Source organism: Amphiura filiformis, chromosome 12, assembly GCF_039555335.1.
Source record: "Amphiura filiformis chromosome 12, Afil_fr2py, whole genome shotgun sequence".
In the NCBI taxonomy this organism is placed as follows: Eukaryota; Metazoa; Echinodermata; class Ophiuroidea; order Amphilepidida; family Amphiuridae; genus Amphiura; species Amphiura filiformis.
Window position 1 is genome coordinate 35,907,409 of NC_092639.1, and position 25,622 is coordinate 35,933,030.

Here is a 25,622-nt window from a genome sequence, read left to right on the forward strand (position 1 = left end):
AAACTAAGCCTGAAGTGCATTAATTCCAGTAACATTGAAGAGTTTTTGATTAAAACAATAATGTGTGATTTGCATAAAGTGTTCGTCAATACAGCTTTAGTCTCCTCCACCTTCGCAACACGGTACGTGGAGTAACTGGAATCACACTGTCGGCGGAGGAGAATACTAGCTGGTCAGACTGGCATTTGATCGATTTACTACAGAATAAATTGTATACTCAAAATATAATTTTAAAATTATAAACCTGATAACTTATATATTTGTGTACTAAAGTATAAGGACACGTGAATAACATCATGTAGGAAACAATATGGCCGCTAATCCGCCTATTGTCTAGACCTAAGCTATATCGTCCGGTTTCGTTACGTTATTTCAGATGCCTATCCCGTCTATTGATCCCTGATTTTATGTAATTCCACCCTCACTTTTGGTTTCTGCCTTTTACGCCCTCAATCCCTTTTCGCGCTGCTTTTGTCTTTGTTTTTGTTCCATATTGATCATGTCTTATCATACGCATTGCCGTCACCAGCACACATATTTTGCATCTCTCCTCTCGGTAAGTTAATGTTTTGCTTAGGTTTTTATACATTCCCATACTCATTCTGTTTTTTATTGTTGGCTCTATTCAGGAACCATAGCATCATAATTTTGCTATTTTTATTTTGCCATCAACAGTTTGTATTATAATTCCTTTTTCTGTATAATCTTTGTACATAAACATTGTTTCTGGTCTGCTCAGTTTTTGATTTTGTAATATTTTCCAGTAATGTATGGATTTATTGCCTGACATTTATGTATCCTCTCTCTGTTTATTCATTTAACAGTTTGCCAATGCCATCCTTGATGAAGCCCTGAAGGCGAAAGCTCGGATTAAATTTCATGTTACATGCTACGTTGTCATCTGTTCTCATTTCTTATTTATATATATATATATATATATGTGTATATGTATATTTATACCAACATTTTACTCATAGTTAGACTTTCTTTTGAATAAAGTGCTCAATCCCAAAAGGGAGAGCATATAAAAATTCAATATTTTGTATTGAGATCAAGAATTTAATTTTCCATACGTGGATAACAAATGTACTTTCATGCTAATGTATTGACTTTTGATTGTGTAATTAGTTGAGTGCTTACCCGACCAGTTCGCGTGTTCTAGCGGCTTTGGCTGTTTAGACCAAGCTTTGGTTTGTAATGATAAGGGAGAATGTATGGACTGGTCAGATGAGTGGGCATCCCCATGCGGTAAGTTTTCGAAATTCATGATCAGGGTTGCTATACACCATCAGTGAGGATTCATACTTTGGAACTCGAAGTCAAAATATTCGATGCAACAAGTATTCGTTATTCAATCAGTTTCAATTCATTTTTATCTTCTAACGAATGTTTGTTGAAACAAAATAAAACATATTTGACGTCGAATATAGCTGGTGCATTATATTATCGATTTTACGTCAACAAAAATTCGTTACAAGTTGATTTGAAATATAATTGGAATAGATTGACTGAGCAATACTTGTTGTACCGTACAATCGACGTCGAATATTCAGTTATTCTTATTTCGATTTCATTGTTTTTTTCATTGGTGTACTTTCTAGATTATTGCCCCAATAATACTGTTTCCGTCGGCAACGAAGTACTCGATTACAAATCGCCATTTTACCCTCTCTACTACCCGAATAATCTGGACTGTTTCTGGCGCGTCACAAGTGACCATTCATCAGGTTCTCTGCTAATCACATTCCAGACGATTAGTTTGCATTACGAACAGGACATCTTATACATCGGTATTGGGAACGAGATTACATACTCTGCTGTAATTCTACGTCTTACAGGCAATGCGGGGCCACGAAAAGCATCAGTCGAAGACTCGGCATTGTGGTTGAGACTGACTACAAATACTGAGGGTCAAATATCGATCGGTGTTTGGCTACAGATTGAATGGCGGGAAAAATATGGTAACATTTTACTCTTCTGTTGACAAAATTGAAAAAGGCCTTAACCTTAAAACCAATTTCATAATATTATTGCTATTTAAAAGTAATGAATTTGTGACCGTACACCACGAATGAGCCGTAAATTCGTCTCCGGTCAATTTAGTTTTATTTCGTGTTTAGAAAATATATATCATAAGCTTTAAAATGGTATATCATTTGACTTCAAACGATATCCAGAAGCGGGTTATGGTTTGTTGAACTTTGCTCCTTCAACAAAATGGGTTTTTTTCGGTTCTACATGTGTCTCTATTTCCACATTGCTGGTAACAAATATCAAACAGTCATAATTGGCGGTCATTTCAATTCATCCCATAGTCAGCGAGGTTCAGGAATGTCCTTGTTGATTGTTGGTTATACATACCTAGACAAAATACAATGCTTTGTAACCCATCACTTGAACAGGATTTAGTCAAAGCAAACAAAGACCAGAGCTATTTAAAAATTCTATAGAAATAGGTAGACGCTTATTATCCTCTTCAACAATAGGATTATCGATTGGTTTAAAAGGTGTTTGACAAAATGAGACACTTGTCGCACCAATTTCAGGTACCTATGAATATGACCTTCATGCACATTTTACACTGTAACTCAGAATACAATTTATGACATTTACGGCTCATTCGTCGTGTACGGTCACATTTAACAGTAATCCGTTTGTCAAAAAAACATTTTAACCCAACTTGGATCGTTGATTGTGCAAGCTTTGTAAACACTACATAAATGGTAATATTTAGCGTTAGTATTAATACCCGTGGTATTGATATTGAATATAAATATTGATACTGATTGATAATGATACACTGCTTGCCTTTTGTGTAGGTTTAATATTGGAATACAATGCAACAAATTATCAATCACCTTTAAATATTTTGCATCATTTTCTTCTATAGTTGGTTGTGATCCAGATCAATTTCTATGTTCTAATGGCTATGGTTGTGTAGATGAAGCCACAGTATGTGACGGCCAGGACCAATGTTTACATGGATCGGACGAACGAGACTGCAGTAAGATATGGTTTGTTAATTTGGTTGGTTCGCTAAAAGGAAACGGAATCCATAGTTTGCCGGGGTGTATTGATGTGTATTTACTGCTAACATAAACATAGGGCCTATCACAACTACAGTATGATCTCCGTTATCTTATTTTATTTTTATTATATATATCATTTATTATACATTCTTTGTGTTAATACTGGTTTGTATAATATTTGTCCAATTAGATTTCTGTGGCATTGAAGATATGTATCTTACTCCTAACAATGAATTCAATGTGACGTCACCACGGTTCCCTAGACAATACCCTCTTACCATCGACTGCTCCTGGACATTAGTTACTTCTACCAGAGGAAACATCGTCATAGAAATCATAACATTGGATACTGGTCTATACCAAGACAAGTTTTACGTAGGAGCGCCTAATGCGACCATTCCATTTGACGTTTATGAGGCTATTGAAGGACCACTTGTGTTAAGGTTCACAGGATCCGAAGCACCGAAGTCGGTGTTGTTGCCCCATTCGGAATTGAAAATGGCGTGGGATGCGTCGCCGTGGAGCCGAGACAAAAACACTGGTTTTTTTGTGAGAATAACATGGTCAGAAACTAATAGTAAGTAAACGAGAACGTTATTATCATGGCTAGTTATTATTATATCGTGGCTTGTTCCTAATATTTCAAAGCTGTAATCAAGTATAATGGTATTTTGAAAAGCAGTCGACTTCAGGATAACATTCATTTAATGTAATATCAAAATGGTCGTGGTCCAAGAGTTAATAATCAAGGGAAACCAAGATGGGCCATTCGACACATTTTGACACAGGGCGTGAGTAGCCTTATTTGCGAGAGATAATTTGCGAAAAATGAAATGAAATCTGTACCCAAATCATTAACTTCCTATTAATACATCGAAATGTGTTTGTGCAACAACCGGTTCTCTACTAAAGCGCTAATAGTAAACACTGCACACCGGTCTTAATAAAATGCTAACATTAAACACTTTAATGAGGAGTGATACCACCCTCTGTTGTTATGCAGTTGATGCTGTTATGTAGTTTATTTTGGTCCAAACCATAGGTGTTTTTCGGATGCGCAAGGCAAGTTTGAGGCCCTCTCTGGGCCCGGGCCGCTTAATTTCTTTCTGCAACCATAATGGGCCGCAATATATCACTAACCGCATAGTCCGAGGCAAGGTTCATTATTGTCAGGGTTAGGGTCTTAGGGTTAGGGTCTTGGGGTTAGGGGTTAGGGGTTAGGGGTTAGGGTTAGGGTTAGGGTTAGGGTTAGGGTTAGGGTTAGGGTTAGGGTTAGGGTTAGGGTTAGGGTTAGGGTTAAGGTTAAGGTTAAGGTTAGGTTAAGGTTAGGGTTTAGGGTTAGGGTTAGGGTTAGGGTTAGGGTTAGGGTTAATGTTAATGTTAGGGTAAGGGTTAGGGTTAGGGTTAGGGTTAGGGATTAGGGTTAGGGTTAGTATTATATTCGTATTTATTAGTACTAATATACTAGTAATAGTATATTGTGTGTATGCACTTTATTCCTTAATCAATAAGTATCATAAACAAACACCTTTGTGGCACAACGAATCATAGCACAGTCGTGTAGTCATTAGACTATGGATACATAGATTGTGGGTTCGAACCCCAGGTAAACCGTTGTAGAATTTTTATTCTATCGATTTCTTTTTATTTTATTAAGTAAGAGGAAATAATAATGGTAAAAAACTCGTGTTATATATAGCACTTTAAGACATGTACAAAACATAAACACAGCTCCTTTAGTAGGGCGACTATGTTTTGTTATAGTGAGATTTTCCACAATTTATCCACAGCTACATGTAATGCTGATGATTTCGTGTGCCCTTTAAATCTGGGCCTTATGTGTCTTTACGCGGATCAGAAATGTGACGGTCGACGTCTATGCCCAACAGGACTTGACGAACAATTTTGCGGTAAGTAATATGATAGAGTACACAACTTAGGAATAGGCTACCTGGGGTGGAATTGGCTGGGTAAAATAATGCATTGCATAGAGGCTAGCATTTAGTCCGGCCTGACGATTTTTCGTGCGTTTTTCCGTTGAGACAGACGTTGGGTTTTCAGCAGCTACTTCCGGTTCTCCGCTGCAGTTTTTGCTTCCGTTCTATGATTTTCCACTCCATTAATGATCGTTGTTCTTCGCAGGACAAAAACGTCCGATTGCTCAAATTCCATATATAGAAAGCAATATATATTTTTAGTACTAATTAATTGTTTCTCTTTTTTACAGGATACTGTGGACCAAGAAATATATTTCTTGAAAATATAGAAGTGTTGAATTACACCTCACCCGGGTTTCCATTGCAATACCCGCCGAATCTAAATTGCGAATGGTATATCACAGCGGAGGAAAATATGATTATTGCATTACGTATCAAGAGCTTCGAATTGGAAAGAGGATTTGATTATCTTTTAACAGGTAGGCGGTTTGATTGTCATTCATATCACGCGGGGTGGACCATGAACCAAATGCTTGTGTGATATCTGAAATGATAGTGGCAAAAAGTTCACCAAAATCTATATATCGTCCATGGGCAGGAAAGACCTCCTATGCGTCTTTGGCCCCTGAACATGTTTAAACCAAAATTTCCTATGTGACCTATTCGCAGTTTTGTTTTAAACATGTTTAAGGGCCAAAGACACAGAGGAGGTTTTTCCTGCAAATTATTATGGTCAGAGAATTGTAAGATAGCTACCAGAAAAATCCGTTTGCTGCGTACGCCCCTTACAGCATTCTGTGTCGTTCATCCTGTTTAACATGGTTAGATATTTTAGAACTTTGACTGGCACTTCTGAGTTTACGAGTGACTAACAATGACGCAATGTTCTTGATAGGTAATGGCTTAGTGGCTGGAAAAGAACAGACTGCTAAACTAACAGGCGAAGTAAAGATCCGGACTATTTCATCTAGGGATTCCACCATGTGGATGATACTTGAAACTGATAACACAGGCCAGTTAGCCGGATTCCATTTACAGATAGAGAAGCTTCCTGCCAGAGGAATTAATGGTAAAGTAATAAATATGATTCTTGAAATCACACCACCATACGACAACTATCATTTTGAACTTCCAAGCAGGAGCTGAAGCAGCTAAAGAAAAGTTTAATTAGCCATCGAACTCCTATCAAAATAGAACAACATTAGTAATGATCAAAAGAAATTCAATTGCATTATCTTCTACAAATTTAATAAGTAAATGCGTCTACTATTAAAGGCCGGGATTAAAGGATGCGTTTTTTAAGATGGATAATACCCTGATAGCAATAGCCGTAAAACTTACTTGGACCGTATTTGACCATGTTAGCTTAGCTAGAGAATCCGTACAGGTAAACGGGAATTTGTTTCCGACTACAAACACGTTCTTTGTCAGGATGGTGACTGTTACTACACCTGAATAATCTTGTTAATTATATTTTCTCATCCAATCATGAACCCAGTTGGTAGATATCCCAGGTTTAATTTCTAGATGATTAATTAGGCTCTATATGCTCATACTTTGAGTAGCTACCATTGGTACTGCGTGTTGTTTGAAAGTGTTAATTTGTTTGGTAATTATGATGCGTTGACCATTACGACTGCTCAGTGCCAGAAGTGGGTAAGTGCAATAGCTGCCATGTGTAGCTGTCGTGTGTATGAGAACAATATTCTGTGTGTAAATTGCCAAATGTTTACAGGGCAGCTATTGCACTTACTCATTGAGCAGTCGAATGATGTAAAAACAACTTTTATCGACATTTATAATTGATTTTTTTTCTTAGCTTTATGCGAAGGTAGTGATTACCATTGTGGTTCAGGATTTTGTGTATCTTACAATGCGAAATGCGATGGATTCACCGATTGCTATGCCAACAATGCAGACGAACTACGTTGTGGTAAATACCGTCTCCTACATTTCTAGCTATAAACGAAGTGTTGAACTTTTTGACATTAAATTTGTATTATTTCATATAAAACTATTCGGCACAATTTTTAAAATTCTATACGGATTCTGAATAGTAAATAATAAAACTAACTGTTATCAAATCAAAATCATAATCCAAAACTATTAACGAAGAGAAAGTTATTACAGATACATAAAAATATGTTTTACCTGGTTACATCTGGAGAACCACTGTATATGTAGCGTTCTTACCATTTTAAAGTTACTACACTGATGCATGACGTAACAAAACTGTACAAATATTTGGTACACCGGTCATTTTACATCAGCTTTTATCTGAAGCTTTGTTATCTTACCTTTATAGCATATATCCATTGTCCTGGGTCCTACCTGTGTGACAAAGCACCTGATGTGAACATCTCAAAGTGTGTGACGATGGATGAAGTATGTGATGGCGAGATCGAATGTCCCGGAGGAGATGATGAAACATTTTGTGGTATTCAGTTAATTGTTAACATTGGACAATGTCCCTTTTAAACAAATCATGATTTGAGTTCATGGTCAGAATTTTCCCTGCGACAGTTTACTTAAAATGACGCTAATGTATCCGTTATACATTTTTTTATAAATTAATAAAGATACTTTTTATAGTTCCCATAGAGATCAATTAATACTGTCATAAAGTAAACGGTTGTTTCAGCATTCTTCCTGATGGATGAGTAACAAGTAAATGACTACGATTAGGTGGAGAATAAGGAACAATGTCTATATAAACATGATAAATAAACGAACACTGAGAAATTCGAGTGCATGTGGAGTAACTTAACTTTACATAAAACGTTCAGAATTAAGCTTTCTCATGAGGATTGCTTGATGAAGTACTCACTCTGAGGTTGTTTCATTCGTTCATTCAGGCATTTGTTCTTTTATCCTTGTACTTTGCAGATGTGAAGAAATGTCCAGATGATTGTTCTTGTCAATATGAAGGAGAAAGTCTCATCGTCTCATGTGAACAAGGGTGGGCAGATGAAACTCTAAACAACATGGCTAGAACATCAAATTCATTGTGAGTATACCAGGAATACCTCGGCCTTGTGATGTTTAGTCAGAAGCCTGGTGTTTCTTTGCACATGCAAATAAGACATTTAATAGATATTGAATAATAATCAAACTTGTTTTATAAGGTAACACGATCATTCCCCGTTTACATAGTTTGATTAGCTGTGTTTTCTTCTGGTATTGCAGAGTGTTATCAGAAGGACACATTGGAATTCTTGAACCTGCGATTTTTAAAGGACTCGCTAATTTACACACACTGTAAGTTTTTAATGTTCTTGTAACTTCAAAGTCAAGTAGCCTGAATACGACCACATAACGTTTCAATTAACCTGTTCCTACTGCGTTTTCAGTGTGTAATTAATCACAATAAACCCTTCTACAATTTCTTTTAGGTCTCTGGAAGGAAATAGTATTGATATTTTAGAACAGGGATGCTTTGACGGGCTTTACAACGTTACATGGTTGTAAGTATGAATTGACAAAGAACATTTATTTTAACTAAAACAATTGGCTTTGTGAAATATATATCCTGGATACATTAAACGAACAAGCTTTTTTTACCATACCTTTTTAATTGGATGATTTTTCGCATCATGTTTGTATCTAGGGATCTTTCACGAAACAACATGTCTTACATTCAGTCAAATTCATTTGAGGGTATGCCGATATTGCAGGAACTGTAAGTATGTGTTAAAATGTGGTCATTATTTCCAAGTCAATTTTTCAAGATTTAAATCCCGCATATAGTTATAATAATTGTAATTATATCTAATAAGGTCTATTTTCATGAAAAAATAAAGAGTTGTTTTTCTCTGACATAGAGAAAGACACAAGAAAGACGTTAAGAAGGTAATTTTACATAACTGCACTCGTGGGTTTCTGAGATAAAGAATCATTACATGTAGAAAATTAATATATTTAGTTTGTCAAATCGATTCATACGCGTCGCCGTGGGTCCATTCTTTATTTGTAATTATAATGTTGTTTAAATTTGTTAATGTAGCTTAATTTGAGTTGTTAAGACATAAATGAGCTAGATTGACATTAGCTGTATAAAATATTCTCAAATTTAGGTATTTATGGGATGTACCATTGACTACCATACATAGCGACGCATTTGCCGGAGCTACGCTTTTAAAAACTCTGTAAGTTAATTGAAATGCTATCAGAATACGACGTCGTCTTTCATAGTTTTGGTTGTGGGTTTGGTTTTAGTCTCGCGGTTTCCCACTGTCATAGCTTACATCCCGGCGGGAGTTGTTATCGCTCGATTTGTTTCTATCCTTTAATATTACGAACCCAGTGGCGTAGCCAACACTCAACAAGGGGTCGTGCAAAAGCCCACTGTTCCTTACAAGTTATTGCTAAATGATATATATAAAAAAGTAATTGTGCTAATAAAATTCTTAATGTTTCACTGTACTCTGGTTGTGTTTTAAACCGTATACTAACAGAACTGTTCACCATCATACATCTAAAACTCATTTAAAGCTTCCAAATGCTATGAAATTTCGATAACTGAAAACTGCTGGTAACCCCGTAATATATACATTCCGAGACCTAAATGTAAAATGGTGTGCAATTATTTTCTTTCCAAACAAAAAAGTGTGTTGATCCGTGAAAGAGCAAGATACATTTCAATAACTGTGCATGAAAATGGATTCCGTGGACTCACCGCCCTACGAAAACTGTAAGTACTTGCATGAGACGACCTAAACATGCAACACGGATCTGTTCATATACAGGCAGTAACGGTGACCTCCAGTACATTTTAATTCCGACAATTGAATTGATGCTACTTATTGATTTCTTAAATTAATTGTTGTATTCCCTGCAATTTCGCTGGATTCTGACTGCCAAATCTAAACGTGTTTATTATAGTGATGCACATTTGAAGCTACTAAAATTGACGCTTTTATTAAATGATATTCTTGTTGTGATTTGTTTTCACATTCCTTTCCTGTTCTTCTTTTCAATTTCCACAGGTACGTTGACGACCACCATTTATGCTGCCATTTTGATACTCTTGACGACTGTATCACTCTAGAGCCACAACCACCGCTTTTCATGTGCGGAAGCCTTATGCAAAACTCTGTGTTACGCATATCAATGTGGATTCTGGGTATCAGTGCGCTAATAGGAAACGCTTATGTGATCGTTCTTCGCATACGGGAAAAAACGAAAAATTTAATAGCGGCAAAGCAATCGGTGTTAATTGGTAGTTTGGCAGTGTCAGATTGCCTTATGGGGGTGTATATGGTTATTTTGGCATCCGTAGATGTCTATTACGGCGATGAATACTTCATTTATTCAGACGATTGGAGGTCATCTGGTCTTTGCAAACTAGAAAGTTTCCTTTCCCTATTATCGAGCGAGGCCTCGGTTTTCTTCATTACCTTGATAACATTTGACCGATTCCTTTGTATTGTATTTCCTCTAAGCACGATCAAATTTCATTTGCGATCATGTCGAGTTGCGACCCTGATAGCTTGGCTGATCGCTTTCGTGTTAGCGCTAGTTCCTACTTTACTTGCCGGACCTGAGTCAGAGTTTTATGATCTGTCCGATGTTTGTATTGGTTTACCATTGATTACTCGCCCTACAAGTTACAACATCGAATCGAGTGATGTTGGCGGTCTTAATTCAGCGCGTACGTTTGATCTACCTGTACCAGAGCAATTCAAGCCAGCATGGTTTTTCTCAATCTTCATATTTCTTGGTTTAAATTTAGTCTGCTTTCTTTTCATATTTGTGTGTTATTTCGTAATGTTTATAAATGTCAAAATAGTGCGTCAGAAGATGAAAGGGGTAATAAATCACGACAGGGATGCAGATTTAAAACTGGCGGTCAAAATGTCGGCGATAGTTGGTACAGATTTTATATGTTGGATGCCAGTGATTATCATGGGTCTCCTCTCCCAGACGGGAGCCGCCGTCATTCCTCTGCAGATGTACACATGGTCTGTTGTATTTATCATCCCTATAAATTCGTCCCTTAATCCATATTTATACACAATCGCCACTCTTATTACTGATTACAGAAAGCAGGAAAGTTGAGAAAGAAAGGCAGGTGAAAAATCAAAATCTATAGCGTCAGTCTCGGATATGTCAATAGAGGTTATCCATGTTACTCATGTGTGACTTCTAACAAGGCGCTGCAGGTTCCCGTAGTATTCCTCATTCAAACCAATTCAATGCACGACCTCGAAGTTAGTATGACTTTGGCGGGCTATTTGAAACATTCGTCGTTGCACATCCAAGTACTTCTTTTGAAAATCCTAAACAAGGTATAGCAGTCGCTGATAGGATATGCAGCTTATAGAACACGGATAACATCTATGAGACAAACAAATGTAACAGAGGCAGAGTAAAAAAAAATCCAGAAATCGATCGCAAAATTAATACGATAATAGTTCAATACGCATGCACTGATTGCACGATTCGTATATTGATTGTATAAACAGTTTGTTTATTAACCAGTCGGTCCGACTGATGCACACTTATGTCCTGATGGGACCAGACTCAAGCAAAATGCTCAACTTAAAAGCATGCTAGCATGTATGAAGCCGGGGTATGAAGACAAAAGAATAAAACAGAATTGCAGAAACTGGGCAAGGTAAAAAAATGCCTCTTCCAACAAATCAATTGTACAATTTTGCTCTCAGTGGATTGTTGAATCGGCTCACCTGTCAATCAATATGAATAGTTTACCATTGTAAAATAAGTGAATAGTTGTAGTTTTGGACTACTTTATTTACCTTAGACCCACTGAGATTATTGCAATTAAGACATTGGCAGGACACTCAGGTCACCACATATAAACTTCTTTGTGAGGTGACTAGATTTCCCACGGCTGCAATCTGTTTCCGAACAGTTTTGATCACCTTTTCCCCATAGAAACCCATTTACCTTGTCAATAATTATATATCATATGTATATAGCCTATATATGATCTCACGCCACCAAATAAGTCCCCATTGAGATATGAACTGAACTTGCCTTAAAAACGTCATTTCTTCTTCGCAGGAGCGACTCAGTTCTTAGCGACAGCTATGTAGCTATGATGGCTGACATTAGCCCTAGCCTGATCCCTGACTTGGAAAAATAGGTTGACCGTCATTATTTTTACGACTGGCCCTCGAAGTCTATGATGTCTGGGAATTACCTGATTTACATGCAAAATCATGCCAGTGTTTAAAATCATTAAACAATGATTTGATATTACTAGTCATGACCAATCCAAATTTAGGCAAAATAATTATGCTCAATTGCATGCCTTTAGGCGTCAACGAGGTTTTCTAAGAAATGGTTTAAGGGCGCACAACACTATAATACTATTTGGTGGTGGTAATCATATGCGTGGCTTGTAGATGAAAACATGCAGAACATTAATTTTTGGTAATGAGGTAAAAATACCGGGTGCATAAAAGAATTTACTGGCGATATGGCAGAGTAGTTTGCGATTTACACGTACGTAAGGATAGACATTTTAGTTCACCTCTCTTCACCTCCTTTATCCAGCATTTTAGGGGTTACTTCCAGCGGTGATATTAAATTCGTATTCGAATGCCGGACTTAGCGTTCAAACTCATGTGCGGCAATGATGTGGGTACCCTTAAATGGTGTAAAATGGGATAAAGCGTTAAATGTCTAAAATGAATACTAAATATTTATAAAGTGAGTGTTAGAACTTATATGAATTTTGGCCATGTAAGACGATTTACTGACTTTGCTTAGTTATTTGATGTTATAAACCATCCATCCAAATGCCAAATAATTTCAGTCACCAGAAAAAGAAATATGGTGAAATTTGACTATCGTATGAACAACAATATTTTATCAAGAACTGATTCTATCAAGGATCTTGGTATTGATATTTTATCTAGTCTTGTATGGAATGACCATGTAAGACGTATTGTCAACAAGTGCAATAAAAAGTTGGGTATGATAAAACGTGCAGTAGGATTTAACGCTCCCGAAAGGGTCACAAGGACACTTTTTACTGCACTGGTCAGGAGTGATGTGGAGTATGCCAGCTCTCTCTGGAGTGGTACATCAAAACGTATTCTTCGATTAATTGAAGGCATCCAGAGGAGAGCAACAAACTAGGTTAACTAAATTAAACCTCCATCCTTTGTCTTTTAGACGTGAAATCCTTGATCTCACATTCTTTTTTAGATGTAAAATGGAACTTTATGACCTTAATCTTAACCATTTTGTTGTTTTTAACTCCACCCTCAAGGACCGTCCCACCACCAGATCATCTGCTGAGCCCCTATTGTTGATTCCCAAACGATGCAAAACCGAATCTCACAGGGCATCGTTTTTCAATCGTATCGTTCCCCTGTGGAATCAACTTCCTCTCACAATTAGATCCACTGTCAACATGTCCTCTTTTAAGAGCCAGCTCTTTGAGTGGTACAAGAACAAACTAGAGGAGAGTTTTGATCCTTACAACACATGCTCATGGGTTACAGGTTGCCAGTGTTCTGGTTGTAGGCTTGTGTAGGTTTTTTGGGGGAGGGGGAGGGGGTGTCCTCATTGTTTTGATCTTTGGTGGGACTGTCCTAGAGGTGCTTTGCACCTGTTAGTCCTTGCCTTTCACTGGTGCAAAATTTTATCTATACTTCCTTTTTTTTTTTGTATGTACTTTTGAATATTCATGTGCAATATATTTTGATGTTATATTATAATTATTGTATATACCAGTGATAAAGTGTAATAAATAAATAAATTTAAAAAAAAGTGGTTCATTTGTAAATTTCAAAACAGAAAGCTAAATTCCGCGATGACACCGTTAATTTTGAGTTTAAGTACAAATTATTCCTATGCAACTTTTTTACTCATACGAAACTGTAATCACGATGGTAGGCCCGAGACCGTAAACTAAAGCCAAGAATTTTCCGCGTTGCGGAAATTCCGCGAAAATCGCGGAATTCGGAGGTAAAGCGGAAAACGCATTTCTGAGAAAAAAATAAAAAAAATAATCAAAAATGACCTAGAAAAAGGAAAAAATACAATTGAAAAGAAATAAATAAAATACTAAATGAAATGGGTCTTCAAAATTCATCAAAATAAAGTAAAATCCGTCATAAATTTACCGTAAAACGCCCCATTGCAGCCATGATACCCAATTACCCATCCCAACTTTGCAAATCGCAATGATCGTCACAAGATTCTTGTGAAATTTTATTATGTCAGAAATGTGCTAAAATTACAAAGCGGAGAAAAGCGGAATTTAGCATTTGTAAAGCAGAAAATTCTTGGCTTTACCATAAACGTTGAACCTAAGGTTTATTCCTTAATTTGTTTTAATATTTGGATCTGGCTTTTATAGCTATTATAATATCAAGTTTCTTGAAATAAGTTTTGCAACATTTTGATTTTACATAGAACTGTAACCATGATTAAAGGCCCGAGACCATAAAGGTTGCACAAAGAGTTTATTCTTTGATTTGAACGATTTGCTATAGCCAGGTAGTGTGAACGCGAAATCAATGTGGATTCGATGTGGATCGACACCAGATTACTTAGAAGACTATTCTTCATTACCTTAAGGGGTGGAGTATGAACGTTTGGACAGTATTTATTGTGGGACATTAGAGCACATCAGACATCGAATTGCATTCTGAATACGAAGAATGGCCTTCTGATATCAAATAAAAAGTCTTTTGGGAAAAAATCCTATCTTCAATATAAAAGGTCAAAATTTTCAATTGATCGTCGGCTTTTCCTCCCAGCTACATACACTTTAAGAATATGTCATTAGATTTATACAAATTTACTTCGAGGACTGTTATATATCAAAAATGTGAAAAATATCAAATTTTAATAATTTGTCATAAAATTTGTATTATATCGTGAATTTCAAAAAATGATGATTATTTGATATCAGAAAGACATTCTTCGTATTCAGAATGCAATTCGATATGTCTGATATGCTCTCATGCCCCACAAAAAATACTGTCGAAACGCTCAAAACGCTCATTCCAGATCCCTTAATTTCGCATTTTATTTTCTTGACTAATCATATCTAATTGTATAGATAAAGATCACGTGTCCCAAGGGAGTATGCCTAAAGCTGCCTTATATTGGTAAAAATGCATAACATTGATAAAAGTTGCAAAAACTTGCCCAAACATTGATAAACATGCACAACATTATGCAAGGTTGCGTCAGGTTGCAAAAACGTGCCCAAAGATCACGACGATTATTAAAGTGCATAACATTATGCAAGGTTGCGTCAGATAGTTGAGATTGGCGAAACAGTTGCCGATTATTGTGCGATATAGAACTTTCAGCAATTTTAAGCAATTTTGCCGTCTTTCGTCAACTTTGGGTATACTCCTTGCGACATGTGGCCTGAAAAAAAATACATTGTCCACTCGTACAATGAACTGATTTTTTGGTGAGCATAATAATTTCATTGCATGAATGTAGTCGGACAGAACTGAAAGTAACAACAACACACTTTTGGTTTTGACAAGATGAAATGTATATAATGAGTTTCTACAAACCTAATGAACCTCTTCAAGAAAACACACTTACCATTCTAATAACTCTTCACAAAGATGATAAAAGAACATGTACATTTAGAGTGAAAACATAATATCGCCGTTACAATTGATTGAGAAAGGCAGCCCTGAAAAAGAAAGTTATTTTCTTGATAAAACATGAATTTCGTCTCTTAATTGATTTTTAAGAGAAAATATACTTGGAAAAAACTATGATAAAATATTTATTGGCGCGCGAGAACATACTTAAAGTTGATTAACTTTTATATGAAAATATGTCTGCGTATTTATTTATTTATTCATTTATTCATTTATTCATTTATTCATTTATTCATTTATTCATTTATTCATTTATTCATTTATTCATTTATTCATTTATTCATTTATTCATTTATTCATTTATTCATTTATTCATTTATTCATTTATTCATTTATTCATTTATTCATTCATTTATTTATTTATTCACTTATTAGACTTCATCAATGGTACACAAATGCATGAAGCATAGTTAAATATATACAGTATATCAATATTATAATGTACATCATCCATCGCCAGTAAGCAGCGCCTTTGTTAAAATCATGCATTTAAATGAGGTTTTTGAAGCTAAGTAGTTGTTGTACAGTGCTCGTGCGTTTTATATGCATAATTTGCTATGAATGAATATATCTTAAATCATAAAATATTGAGAAATTCATCAATGATCATTATTGTATAGCAATAAATAATAAGCGACAAATATAGAAAAATGCAGCTCAGTATTTGAAAAGTAAACATTGTGGACATTATCTAACAGCAATAATGGTAATATTAAAAGTCGCGAATTTCTCTTTTTTTCTCAAAAAGTCTGTGAAAAAAAATGAGTGATATGTTGTAGTAACGTTTCACCAACCTTGGATACAAATATGGTAAAAACCAGCGACTGTGTCTGTATTTTACCGCAATTGTTCTTGCTGCAAGTGCCACTTTTTTACCTTACGACTAACTCAAAACACTTCTATTTACAATGTATAAATGTATTAAATGTCACACCAATAAGCAAGGTGACCAAATGGCATGCTGTGCCGAACCTAGCGGACAATCGGTGAAGTGCGGGTTCGAGCCCCAAGCCAAGACAGTCTGTTTTATCTACATGCAAGGAATGGGAATTTTTTCCCACTGGATTTCTTTTGGTTCCCCATAAAAGATAGCAACACTAATCTAGTGCTAATATCGTATGCGGTAGTGATTATTATGAATATTTCATATACTAAATAAAAGTTAAACATAATTACTGAAACATTCAAAGCCAAAATTTGTCTTAAAAAGAAAAGTTGTTCAATGTTTGTCCCCGTGTTAATATCAAAGCACCACATGTTTTCAGCGTATAATTTAGTGTCAATAAAATTTCCCCCTTTTGTTTTTGAAAGCAGTTCCGGTTTACTGGGATTTCATTTGCGCTCGCGAAGCGCGTGAAAAATGTCAATTTCAAAAATGTGTATTCGGCACACTCCGTTTCAAGTTTTGTGCATGCACAAACTTGCTGACAGACTTACGAACATCACGTAACACGAAACGCATTTGGCGGATGATAGCAAGACATAAAAAGAACATAAAATGAACATTAACGAACAACCACGGCTGTACTAAAATACCATCCGTTTCTTGTATGCCGATCCGACGAAGTGTGACAGGCGCACTACTAGTGTGATATTGAACTGTCCCTCCCTCGGTTTCGTCTTCTGTTATGAATTAAAGGAGTGTCTGACCCCATCTAAATATTAAGGGTAGACGAGGCATTGTTGGTCGAAGCAACCTAAAAATCGATTTTCCATTATCTAGATCAATATATTATTGAAAATTAACACATTGATGTTTTGCAAAAGTCCATTCTACAAATCGTATGCTTTGAAAACTTGCTTAATTTATTGTTGTTAATGAGTTATGTACGTTTACAAAAGTGTTGTTGTTTCAGCCCTCTTTACAACGTAACTCAAGAACCGCAGCACCTATAAAAGTATATCTGTGATATTTTAATTCTTCTACACACTCGCTGTGAATTGAGCAATGCAGTTTTTGCCAAAGCTCACTACCATTCGTAAGATTCTGTGAACTACCAAATCACAACAGTTTAAAATAATTAATAACCTTAAGGGCGTCCTGATCTCCACGTCCCCTGCCTACATGGGCCCTAGTGTATAAACGTATTAATTCGTCGGCTGTATTCCATAGTGGCGTATAGTGATTTTTGGTCATTTTATTGAAAATTGGCACATATGTTTTTAATGATGTTCTCTGTCATTTTTCTAAGTCTCATCAGTCAAAATTAGCCAGTTAATTAGTAATTAATTGATTAAATGTGGCGTATAGTTACAAAGTGAAATTTCGTGTTTTCCATAGTGGCGTATCGACCATACGTCACTTTTCATACACATTTTATAATTAAGAAATATCGGCAAAAATAAAAACATTGCATGTCATAGTGTCGTACACCTCGCTACATGTCATAGTGACGTATCGGACCTATACGCCACTATGGAATGAAGCCGACGAAAAGTAACGCCATAGGGATTACACGGCGACCGAGGTGGCGTAAGGTTAACGTTAGGTTAGTGTGCTGCGTTCTGCATGTTTTCCATAGTGAAGTATAGTTTTGTGTTTATTGTTTATTGTTTTCAGTTTGCCAGCAATATTACGTATCTATGTCTTTTGAAAAATATATAAAAATAAAATTTATTTAGTTTACTACAGATATTTCACATCATTTACAAAATATGATGAATGCCTGATTTACACAACTAGATTTTAAACTGTCATTTCTTCAAACCCGATTTTCTCGAAAAGTTGTCTATTCGCGGTGCCCCACTATACGCCACTATGGAATACAGCCGACGAATTGGGCTTGGATCAATCTATGGTGGCAAGTGCAGAAAAAAAAGTAAAATTGCGTGTTACAAAAACAAATAAATATATAAATAAATAATTTTGCATAAATATCATAACTGGAAGGTTTAATATGATTGTGTCTGTATTTTACTCGATTTGAAATTCGTGACTGTAACAATCAAAAAATGTACTAATATAACATCATATCGAAATTTTAATATCATTTTTAAAATTTTAATTTAAGACATAATAAAGTGTATTTTTGTTAACTACTTGTTTGAAATTGTCAAGTGTACAGCTTACTTTTAAGGAAAAAACGGTTATTTCCTGGAAGAGTTGATAATACAGTTTTAGACTTCTTCGCTAATGCTTTTACGGGCTCATAATTGCAAGGTCTCCACGCTATATTGAATGGCGAGGTCACCGGCAGCGTAATGCCTATGATAGCATCAATAATAAGTAGGCCCCTCTATAAAATTTAAGAACACTTTTAGCAACCAGCGAAAAGGCTGAGATGATCAGGTGCATAATCACCTCTATATAGACCATGCGACCTTTAGAACCTGTAACCAGAACACTAGTATTCAAAAAAATCTAACGAGGTGTGGATATGTTGATGACAGGATATCCATCTATTATGATTTGTTTGTTATGATAAGATTGTGTCTATTACGTACGTATTGCTTTTGCAACAAATTAAATAATATAAACTCCTCAACAAAAGTTTGGAAAGTTTTTTCAAGCATCTGTATCTGTATCGTATATCGAATACCGTATACCGTATACAGTATACTTATATGTGATCGCAGCCTTACTGCCATGTTTAAGCAATTATCTGTGATAGCTTTCATTTAATATCATCTATAATAAACTCCTCAACAAAAGTTTGGAAAGTTTTTTAAAGCATCTGTATCTCAAATTATTTGTGACATATTCATATCGTGTTGCATATCAATGGATAGCTACAATACTCCCCTTTACAATGACACCCCATTTAAAACAATAACATTTTTCACGGCTGAGTACACACCTTGTGAATGTAGTGGGGTCTCAAAAAGAATCTGCCAAATTGATCATTATTCTGTGCAGCAAGCTGCAAATCCCATAGCTTCACAATCTGGGACCTAATGCAATCCTCCAAGATGACACCGCTCGCCCCACATAGCCACGGTAGTCAACGACTACCTACAGAATATCGGAGTAGAGTCAAAATTGATTGAACACTTGTGGGACCAGCTTGATCGTGCTGTGCGTGCCAGAGAAGCCCATATGCAACCACATTGAATGACCTGCGACGAATCCTTGTTGAAGAATGAAATTCCATCCCACAGTAACGTGTAACCAGGTCGGTTAGCAGCATGAGGAGAAGGTGCCTGACTATTGTAGCTGCCTGTGGTTTTCCACCCGCTATTGAGGTTAGTGGCTAGCGTTGTTTGAGCACAGAATAATGGTCAATTTGGCAAATTCTGTTTGAGACCCCGCTACATTCACAAGGCGCGTACTCAGCCGTGGAAAATGCTATTGTTTCAAATGGGGTGTCATTGTAAAGGGGAGTATTGTAACTATCCAGTGATATGCAACACGATATGAATATATCACAAATAATTGGAGATACAGATGCTTTAAAAAACTTTCCAAACTTTTGTTGAGGAGTTTATTATAGATGATATTAAATGAAAGCTATCACAGATAATTGCTTAAACATGGCAGTAAGGCTGCGATCACATTCACATATAAGTATACTGTATACGGTATACGGTATTCGCTATACGATATACGCTCATTCAATCAGACTGAGTTCACATTGTATACTCCTATGTATATCAGCCTGATCGAATGAGCGTATATTGTATAGCGAATACCATATACCGTATACAGTATACTTCTATGTGATCGCATCCTAATGGCATTTGTGTTGAATATATAGCCTACTATACTATGCAACCAATCTTTAACTTGTCATGTGGTATGCGCTGCATTAACCCTGTCAAACATAACATTTTATTTCAGAATGTCAAACGTCACTTTCCTATGATCATGATGATACTGTCGGGATGCCATGTGTCTTTATATCTTGATAATAAATGTATGATATAGTTTGATTCAAACCCGGGATTCAAATAATTGATTAATTTTTCTTTTCGTTTTCGTTTGGTGCAAGCCCGTACGCAGGGGGGGGGGATGCGACCGCACCTCCCCAAATTTGCAAAAGTATACAAAAAGTCCCAAAATATCAGAATTTGCGAGCGTAGCGAGCAAAAAAATCAGGTTTTTACGCTTTTTTGGTCAAAAAAGGTCCAAATTATGGGAAGAAAGTCCACTTTTCACAAAATTTCCCCCCCCCTTGGGAAAAAAGTCCACTTTTTCAAAATCAGCACCCCCCAAAAAAAATCCTGCGTACGGCCCTGGGTGTCTGTAATAATTTGTAGTTCTATTGAATGTGCTTTGCAACTTAAGTAAGACCTGATCAAATTTTTCGTGTCTCCTATTTAGTAACTAGGGCCCGCAAGCAATAATTCTGTGCGATCGTCGAGACTCACTTTATTTGCTGTATTTCATAATGCTATTTGCTTACACAAATAAAGGTGCGACCCTCGCGATTTTTATGTAATTTCTATAGCCCTTCGAAAATTAAATTGTTTCTTATTCCTGCTGTACAATTGCAGCGTTATTTTTAGGCCCTTCACAATTGATTTTGAGTTTACTCTTTCCCTCCCGCATCCAAAATTGAGAGTTTCAAAATATTTAAAAGGGCATTTCGTGATCCACAGCCTCATCCCCCGTTTTTCTCAATAAAAAGTTGAGATTTTTATACCACTGGAAACCTCTGGCTACATAATGTTTATGTACAAAATATTTCTAGCAAAACTTTTTCCTAAAAAACGTTCTGGTGTACCAGAACGTAATTCAACACAGTGGTCTATGGAACAAATACACATAATCATGCATAACTAGCAAACACAAAATCGCAATCAACTGAATCAACTTTAATCATTTGCTTTTTATTTGACATTTTCTCTGTTAGATGACATTTTAATTAATTGTTACTACTTTCTTACTTTGATCATCCTAACTATGATGCTGAACAAACAAAGAACACCCTGGCATTACTTACTTTCAATGTATAAAATCAACCATACTTGAGATATAATTAAATCCGCAGTGCCAAAATGCACTGTTGATATTGGGCTGTGACCACTCATTTCAAAATAAAGAAAATAAGTAATTAATTATAAGTTTGTTGTGACGATAGTTCATCGATAATTGAATATTGATCATTGTGCAGTAAGCCATGATAACCATTCATCAAGTGAACGTTTTTATATCCGTGCATCAATTGCACTGACTGAAAATGTTTTGTTTGTGCGTTAATAAAGACTTCACTCCTTGTTAACCCTGCAACCGAATCAGACGTGCCCTGGATTGGTTTATGAAGTTTAGTTAGATTGGTCAACATGATGACGATTATATTGTCATCATGTCTTGCACGTGAATCATATTCAATTGCAATTATTATGTTGCGTCTCTGGTAAGACTTATTATTAAAACACACATTATGTATTTTGATCAATTTGTCTGATGATGTAAATTCATAATAAATTCTTAAACTTAATTTCTGTTTCATTTGGTTCATTTCGTGTTAGTCATTCCCGTTCCCGTTCATTCCCTCATCCCTTGAGACTCCAAATCTGGTACCTCGCTCTGCTTTCCCCTTGGACTAATTCCCCAATTTAGCTACATAACAAGTTTATAATTAAAAAGTTACCTTGTACCTTTTTTAAAATCTTAAACAGTAAACTGTTTTTATTTTTATTTTTATTTAATTTGAAGGGCCTTATATCCGTTTTTATCTAGCCAACCATTTTCCAATCACTTCTTTTTTCTAGTGAGTTAATTCTGGAATGCAATTTTGACTTAATTCTCAAAATACCTGCTACTATTGTGACTTCAAACATGCCATCTACATCTACAAATATTCAATAACGTTGCTAAAAGCAATATCTAATGTAATGGTAAATAAGGGTTTTTCATACAATACCATATACACAGTATCTTGTTACGAACGTTTAATAACGTTTTTGTTTTCTCTAGCCAGTTGAAAGTAAATATTTTGTTACGAGTCGTACCGACTCAAGGCCAGAATTACTTTTTACCCAAATTCACATGAATGCACAACACAAATACACTGTTTGATTAAGCTAACAAAATCTAAGTCTTTAATTGAAAGTAAGATATGATTGGTACAATAATATATGACAACAAATGAACATACAAAATAATAAAATATAATTATTCTTTAAACTAATCAGTACTTAGCCAGCATTCTTCTTCTTGATGGTAACATAGAGTTCTTGCAATGTTCAGGACGGTTGATGTATATCCTTATTCACTTGTCAGCGAAGTCCATTGTACACTTGCATTGATAAATATCCTTGCGAATAAAATCCTCACACAGAAAATGGCGTTGCTTTCTCCAAACACTTATCTCCTTGCGCTGCTTTCTCCAAACGCTTATCCCCTTGCGCTGCTTTCTTCAAAAATGGTGCTATTTCCACCTTTCACACAATATCTTCAGGAAGCAGGACTGCGATGCAGTAAGTTGTCCCCACTTATATTGACAGATGTCATGTAGTGGGGAAGTTTTTTTAAAAACTTCTTACCCCCCCTTGAAGTCTAATGGTGCGTCCCTTACATGTAAAAATAATCACAAAAAAAGTTAATGTTAACAAATATAAATGTCCCATTCGTGACATTATCTATGTACCCTCTACTAGTACCCCTGTGAATGTCAATTTCACAACTTGGGTACTCAGTCCGTATTCTACGATTTCCTGAGCAAGCTGTTATTTACCATGTTTACGTGATATTATGACACCAGTCATCACCATCATGCATTTAGTGGGGCATTATGCCCGGCATTATGAGTAGGCCCAGTCGCAGCATGAAAGATGCAGTATATTTTTATTCTGCTGAATAGAGAATGAAACCCAAACAAAGCCTATATGCAAAAGATTGTTATTAATTTCATTATGTTGATGACAGGAGATGGACTGTAGCGTGAAGAAATGCCTTCACCAAAACGTGTTCCTCTCTAATGACCATCTTCTTTATCTGTTACCACCAATTGTCAAGAAGCTCTAAAACTTTTGGGCAAGAAGTTCAACCGTGAAAAGATATATATAAATATTGATACCAACACATCTTAACAACCAAAAATCACATTTTAATCAAATAACTTTTATTTTGTAGCCAAGATGTAAGCGTATAATCATAGGTAAATTCAGTTTCCTGGCACATAAGACAACAAAGATGTGAGGATGGACGAGAATCAACGAGAATAATGTGTACTTTAAGGGATCTAAAATGAGCGTTTATTGCGTTTCGATAGTATTTTTTGTGGGACATGAGAGCACCTCAGACCTATCGAATTGCATTCTGAATACGAAGCATGTCTTTCTGATATCAAATAATTATCATTTTTTGAAAATCACAATATAATACAAATTTTATGACAAATTATAAAAATTTGATATTTTTCGAATTTTTGATATATAACAGTCCTCCAAGTAAATTATATAAATCTAATGATATATTCTTAAAGTGTATGTAGCAGGGAGGAAAAGCCGACGGTCAATTGAAATTTTGACCTTTCATATTGAAGATATGGATTTTTTCCCAAAAAGACCTTATTTTTGTTAGGTGTTTTGGGAAAAAAAATCCATATCTTCAATACGAAAGGTCAAAATTTTCAATTGATCGTCGGCTTTTTATCCCACCTACATACACTTTAAGTATAAATCATCAGATTTATAAAGTTTACTTCAAGTACTGTTAAATATCAAAAATATCAATTTTTAATGATTTGCCATAAAATGTGTATTAAATTGCGAATTTCAAAATTCAAAATTATTTGATATCAGAATGACATTCTTCGTATTCAGAATGCAATTCGATATGTCTGATGTGCTCTAATGTCCCAAAATAAATACTGTCCAAACGTTCATACCCCAGCCCTTAACATCTAAGCTTACTTGTAATTTTAACACACAATGTCAGTAGAATCTTACAATTTGTACAGTACATGATCAATTTTCGCTAACATGTGTATTTTTAGACATACTGTACTTTGTAAGTTAAAATTGTAAATAGCCTTTATATTCACACTATTTTAAACGTTCTACGTGTACTTAACAGAAACACGGTTATTCTTATTGGTTGTATTTATTACAGCCTCAGTGGCAATTGAGATTGGATTAAGCACTTCCTTTCTCTTGACCCAAAGGCTGACATTAAAATTGTTAACTTGATTGTTGTGAGTGGCCTTCTTTTCCTTGTTCTTTGTCTTCAAATCTGTTTCTCACTTCTCTTTCCATACAGGCCAGCATACTTATATAGGCTTTTTAGCCTGCTGCGCCTTGAGCTATTTGTTTGAGCCTGGTCGCATCAGGTCCCAAGCGTGTCTCCACACGGAACGACCGTTTAAACAAACAAACAATCATTGTCGACGTCAAAAATAGGTCAATATTCGAATCAGCACAAAATGTATAGCCATTGTCACTTATGAAACGCCATTAACCAATTTGACGAAAATTAAAGTAACGAAGATAACGTGTCATTCCTTTTTGCAATCATGGACATTTTAAGAAATTAGCCAAATAAAGGTACGGTAATACAGTGTGGTCCAAAAAGGACTTTACCCAACTTGAAAGCTTAATTTCTGGGAGTTCAGAATAGCTATTCCCAATATTTTTACATATTTTAAATATATATCTGTATAAAAATATGTGGTGCAAAAATGAGAGAAAAAGAAGAAAAATTGATAAAATGACAGCAATTTTACGTCAATGGGTCGAAAATCACTTTGTCCACACGGAATTCAAATTGAATGATGGGATGTATCCGATTACTATCAGCATTGCGTTAGGCATAATGGGTAAACACAGAGGAGGCTTAAAGGCATTCCTACAATGCACTATGATTGGGAAATTTGATCAATATAACCTAATTTTAAAGGCAAAGTCCCCATTGCCACACACACAAAATGGTAATTTTAAAACTGCAGCCAACAAGCTAATAGTTGAGACTTAGGACTGATATTTGATTTTCTTACAGGAAACATTCATATTGTCCCACTGCATTAATTTTATTCCTAAGTCTCGATGTTATAAATGTTAAATAATAGGATGAAAACACCAGATATTTGCACACAATTCCAATGCAAGGCATGATCAACTGTACCACATGTGTACAAAAGCCAGACATACAAGGTCAGAAA

The 25,622-nt window shown here is 35.6% G+C and overlaps 1 protein-coding gene and 1 long non-coding RNA gene across 2 annotated transcripts; both read left to right on the top strand.

Moving 5' to 3' along the window:
- The first annotated feature begins 1,857 nt into the window (after nt 1-1,857).
- Nucleotides 1,858-3,598, top strand: LOC140165365 (uncharacterized). The gene is made up of 3 exons (XR_011860693.1): nt 1,858-1,961; nt 2,891-3,004; nt 3,220-3,598. It is a non-coding gene; the product is annotated as an uncharacterized lncRNA (long non-coding RNA).
- A 2,250-nt stretch (nt 3,599-5,848) lies between these two features.
- On the top strand, nt 5,849-11,064 carry LOC140166781 (uncharacterized). The gene is made up of 10 exons (XM_072190272.1): nt 5,849-6,035; nt 6,786-6,899; nt 7,272-7,403; nt 7,853-7,973; nt 8,153-8,224; nt 8,359-8,430; nt 8,574-8,645; nt 9,040-9,111; nt 9,573-9,656; nt 9,952-11,064. Exons 1-10 carry the CDS (start codon nt 5,849-5,851, stop codon nt 11,021-11,023), a joined length of 1,998 nt encoding a protein of 665 aa, XP_072046373.1. The 3' UTR covers nt 11,024-11,064.
- The last annotated feature ends 14,558 nt before the right edge of the window (nt 11,065-25,622 follow it).

Excerpts from the sequence above, each read along its gene's own strand:
- LOC140166781 (XM_072190272.1), top strand. The coding sequence starts at position 5,849 with ATGTTCTTGATAGGTAATGGCTTAGTGGCTGGAAAAGAACAGACTGCT. Across the intron at positions 6,900-7,271 it reads TGCAGACGAACTACGTTGTG|CATATATCCATTGTCCTGGG; the intron begins GTAAATACCGTC and ends TTACCTTTATAG. Across the intron at positions 7,404-7,852 it reads AGATGATGAAACATTTTGTG|ATGTGAAGAAATGTCCAGAT; the intron begins GTATTCAGTTAA and ends TGTACTTTGCAG.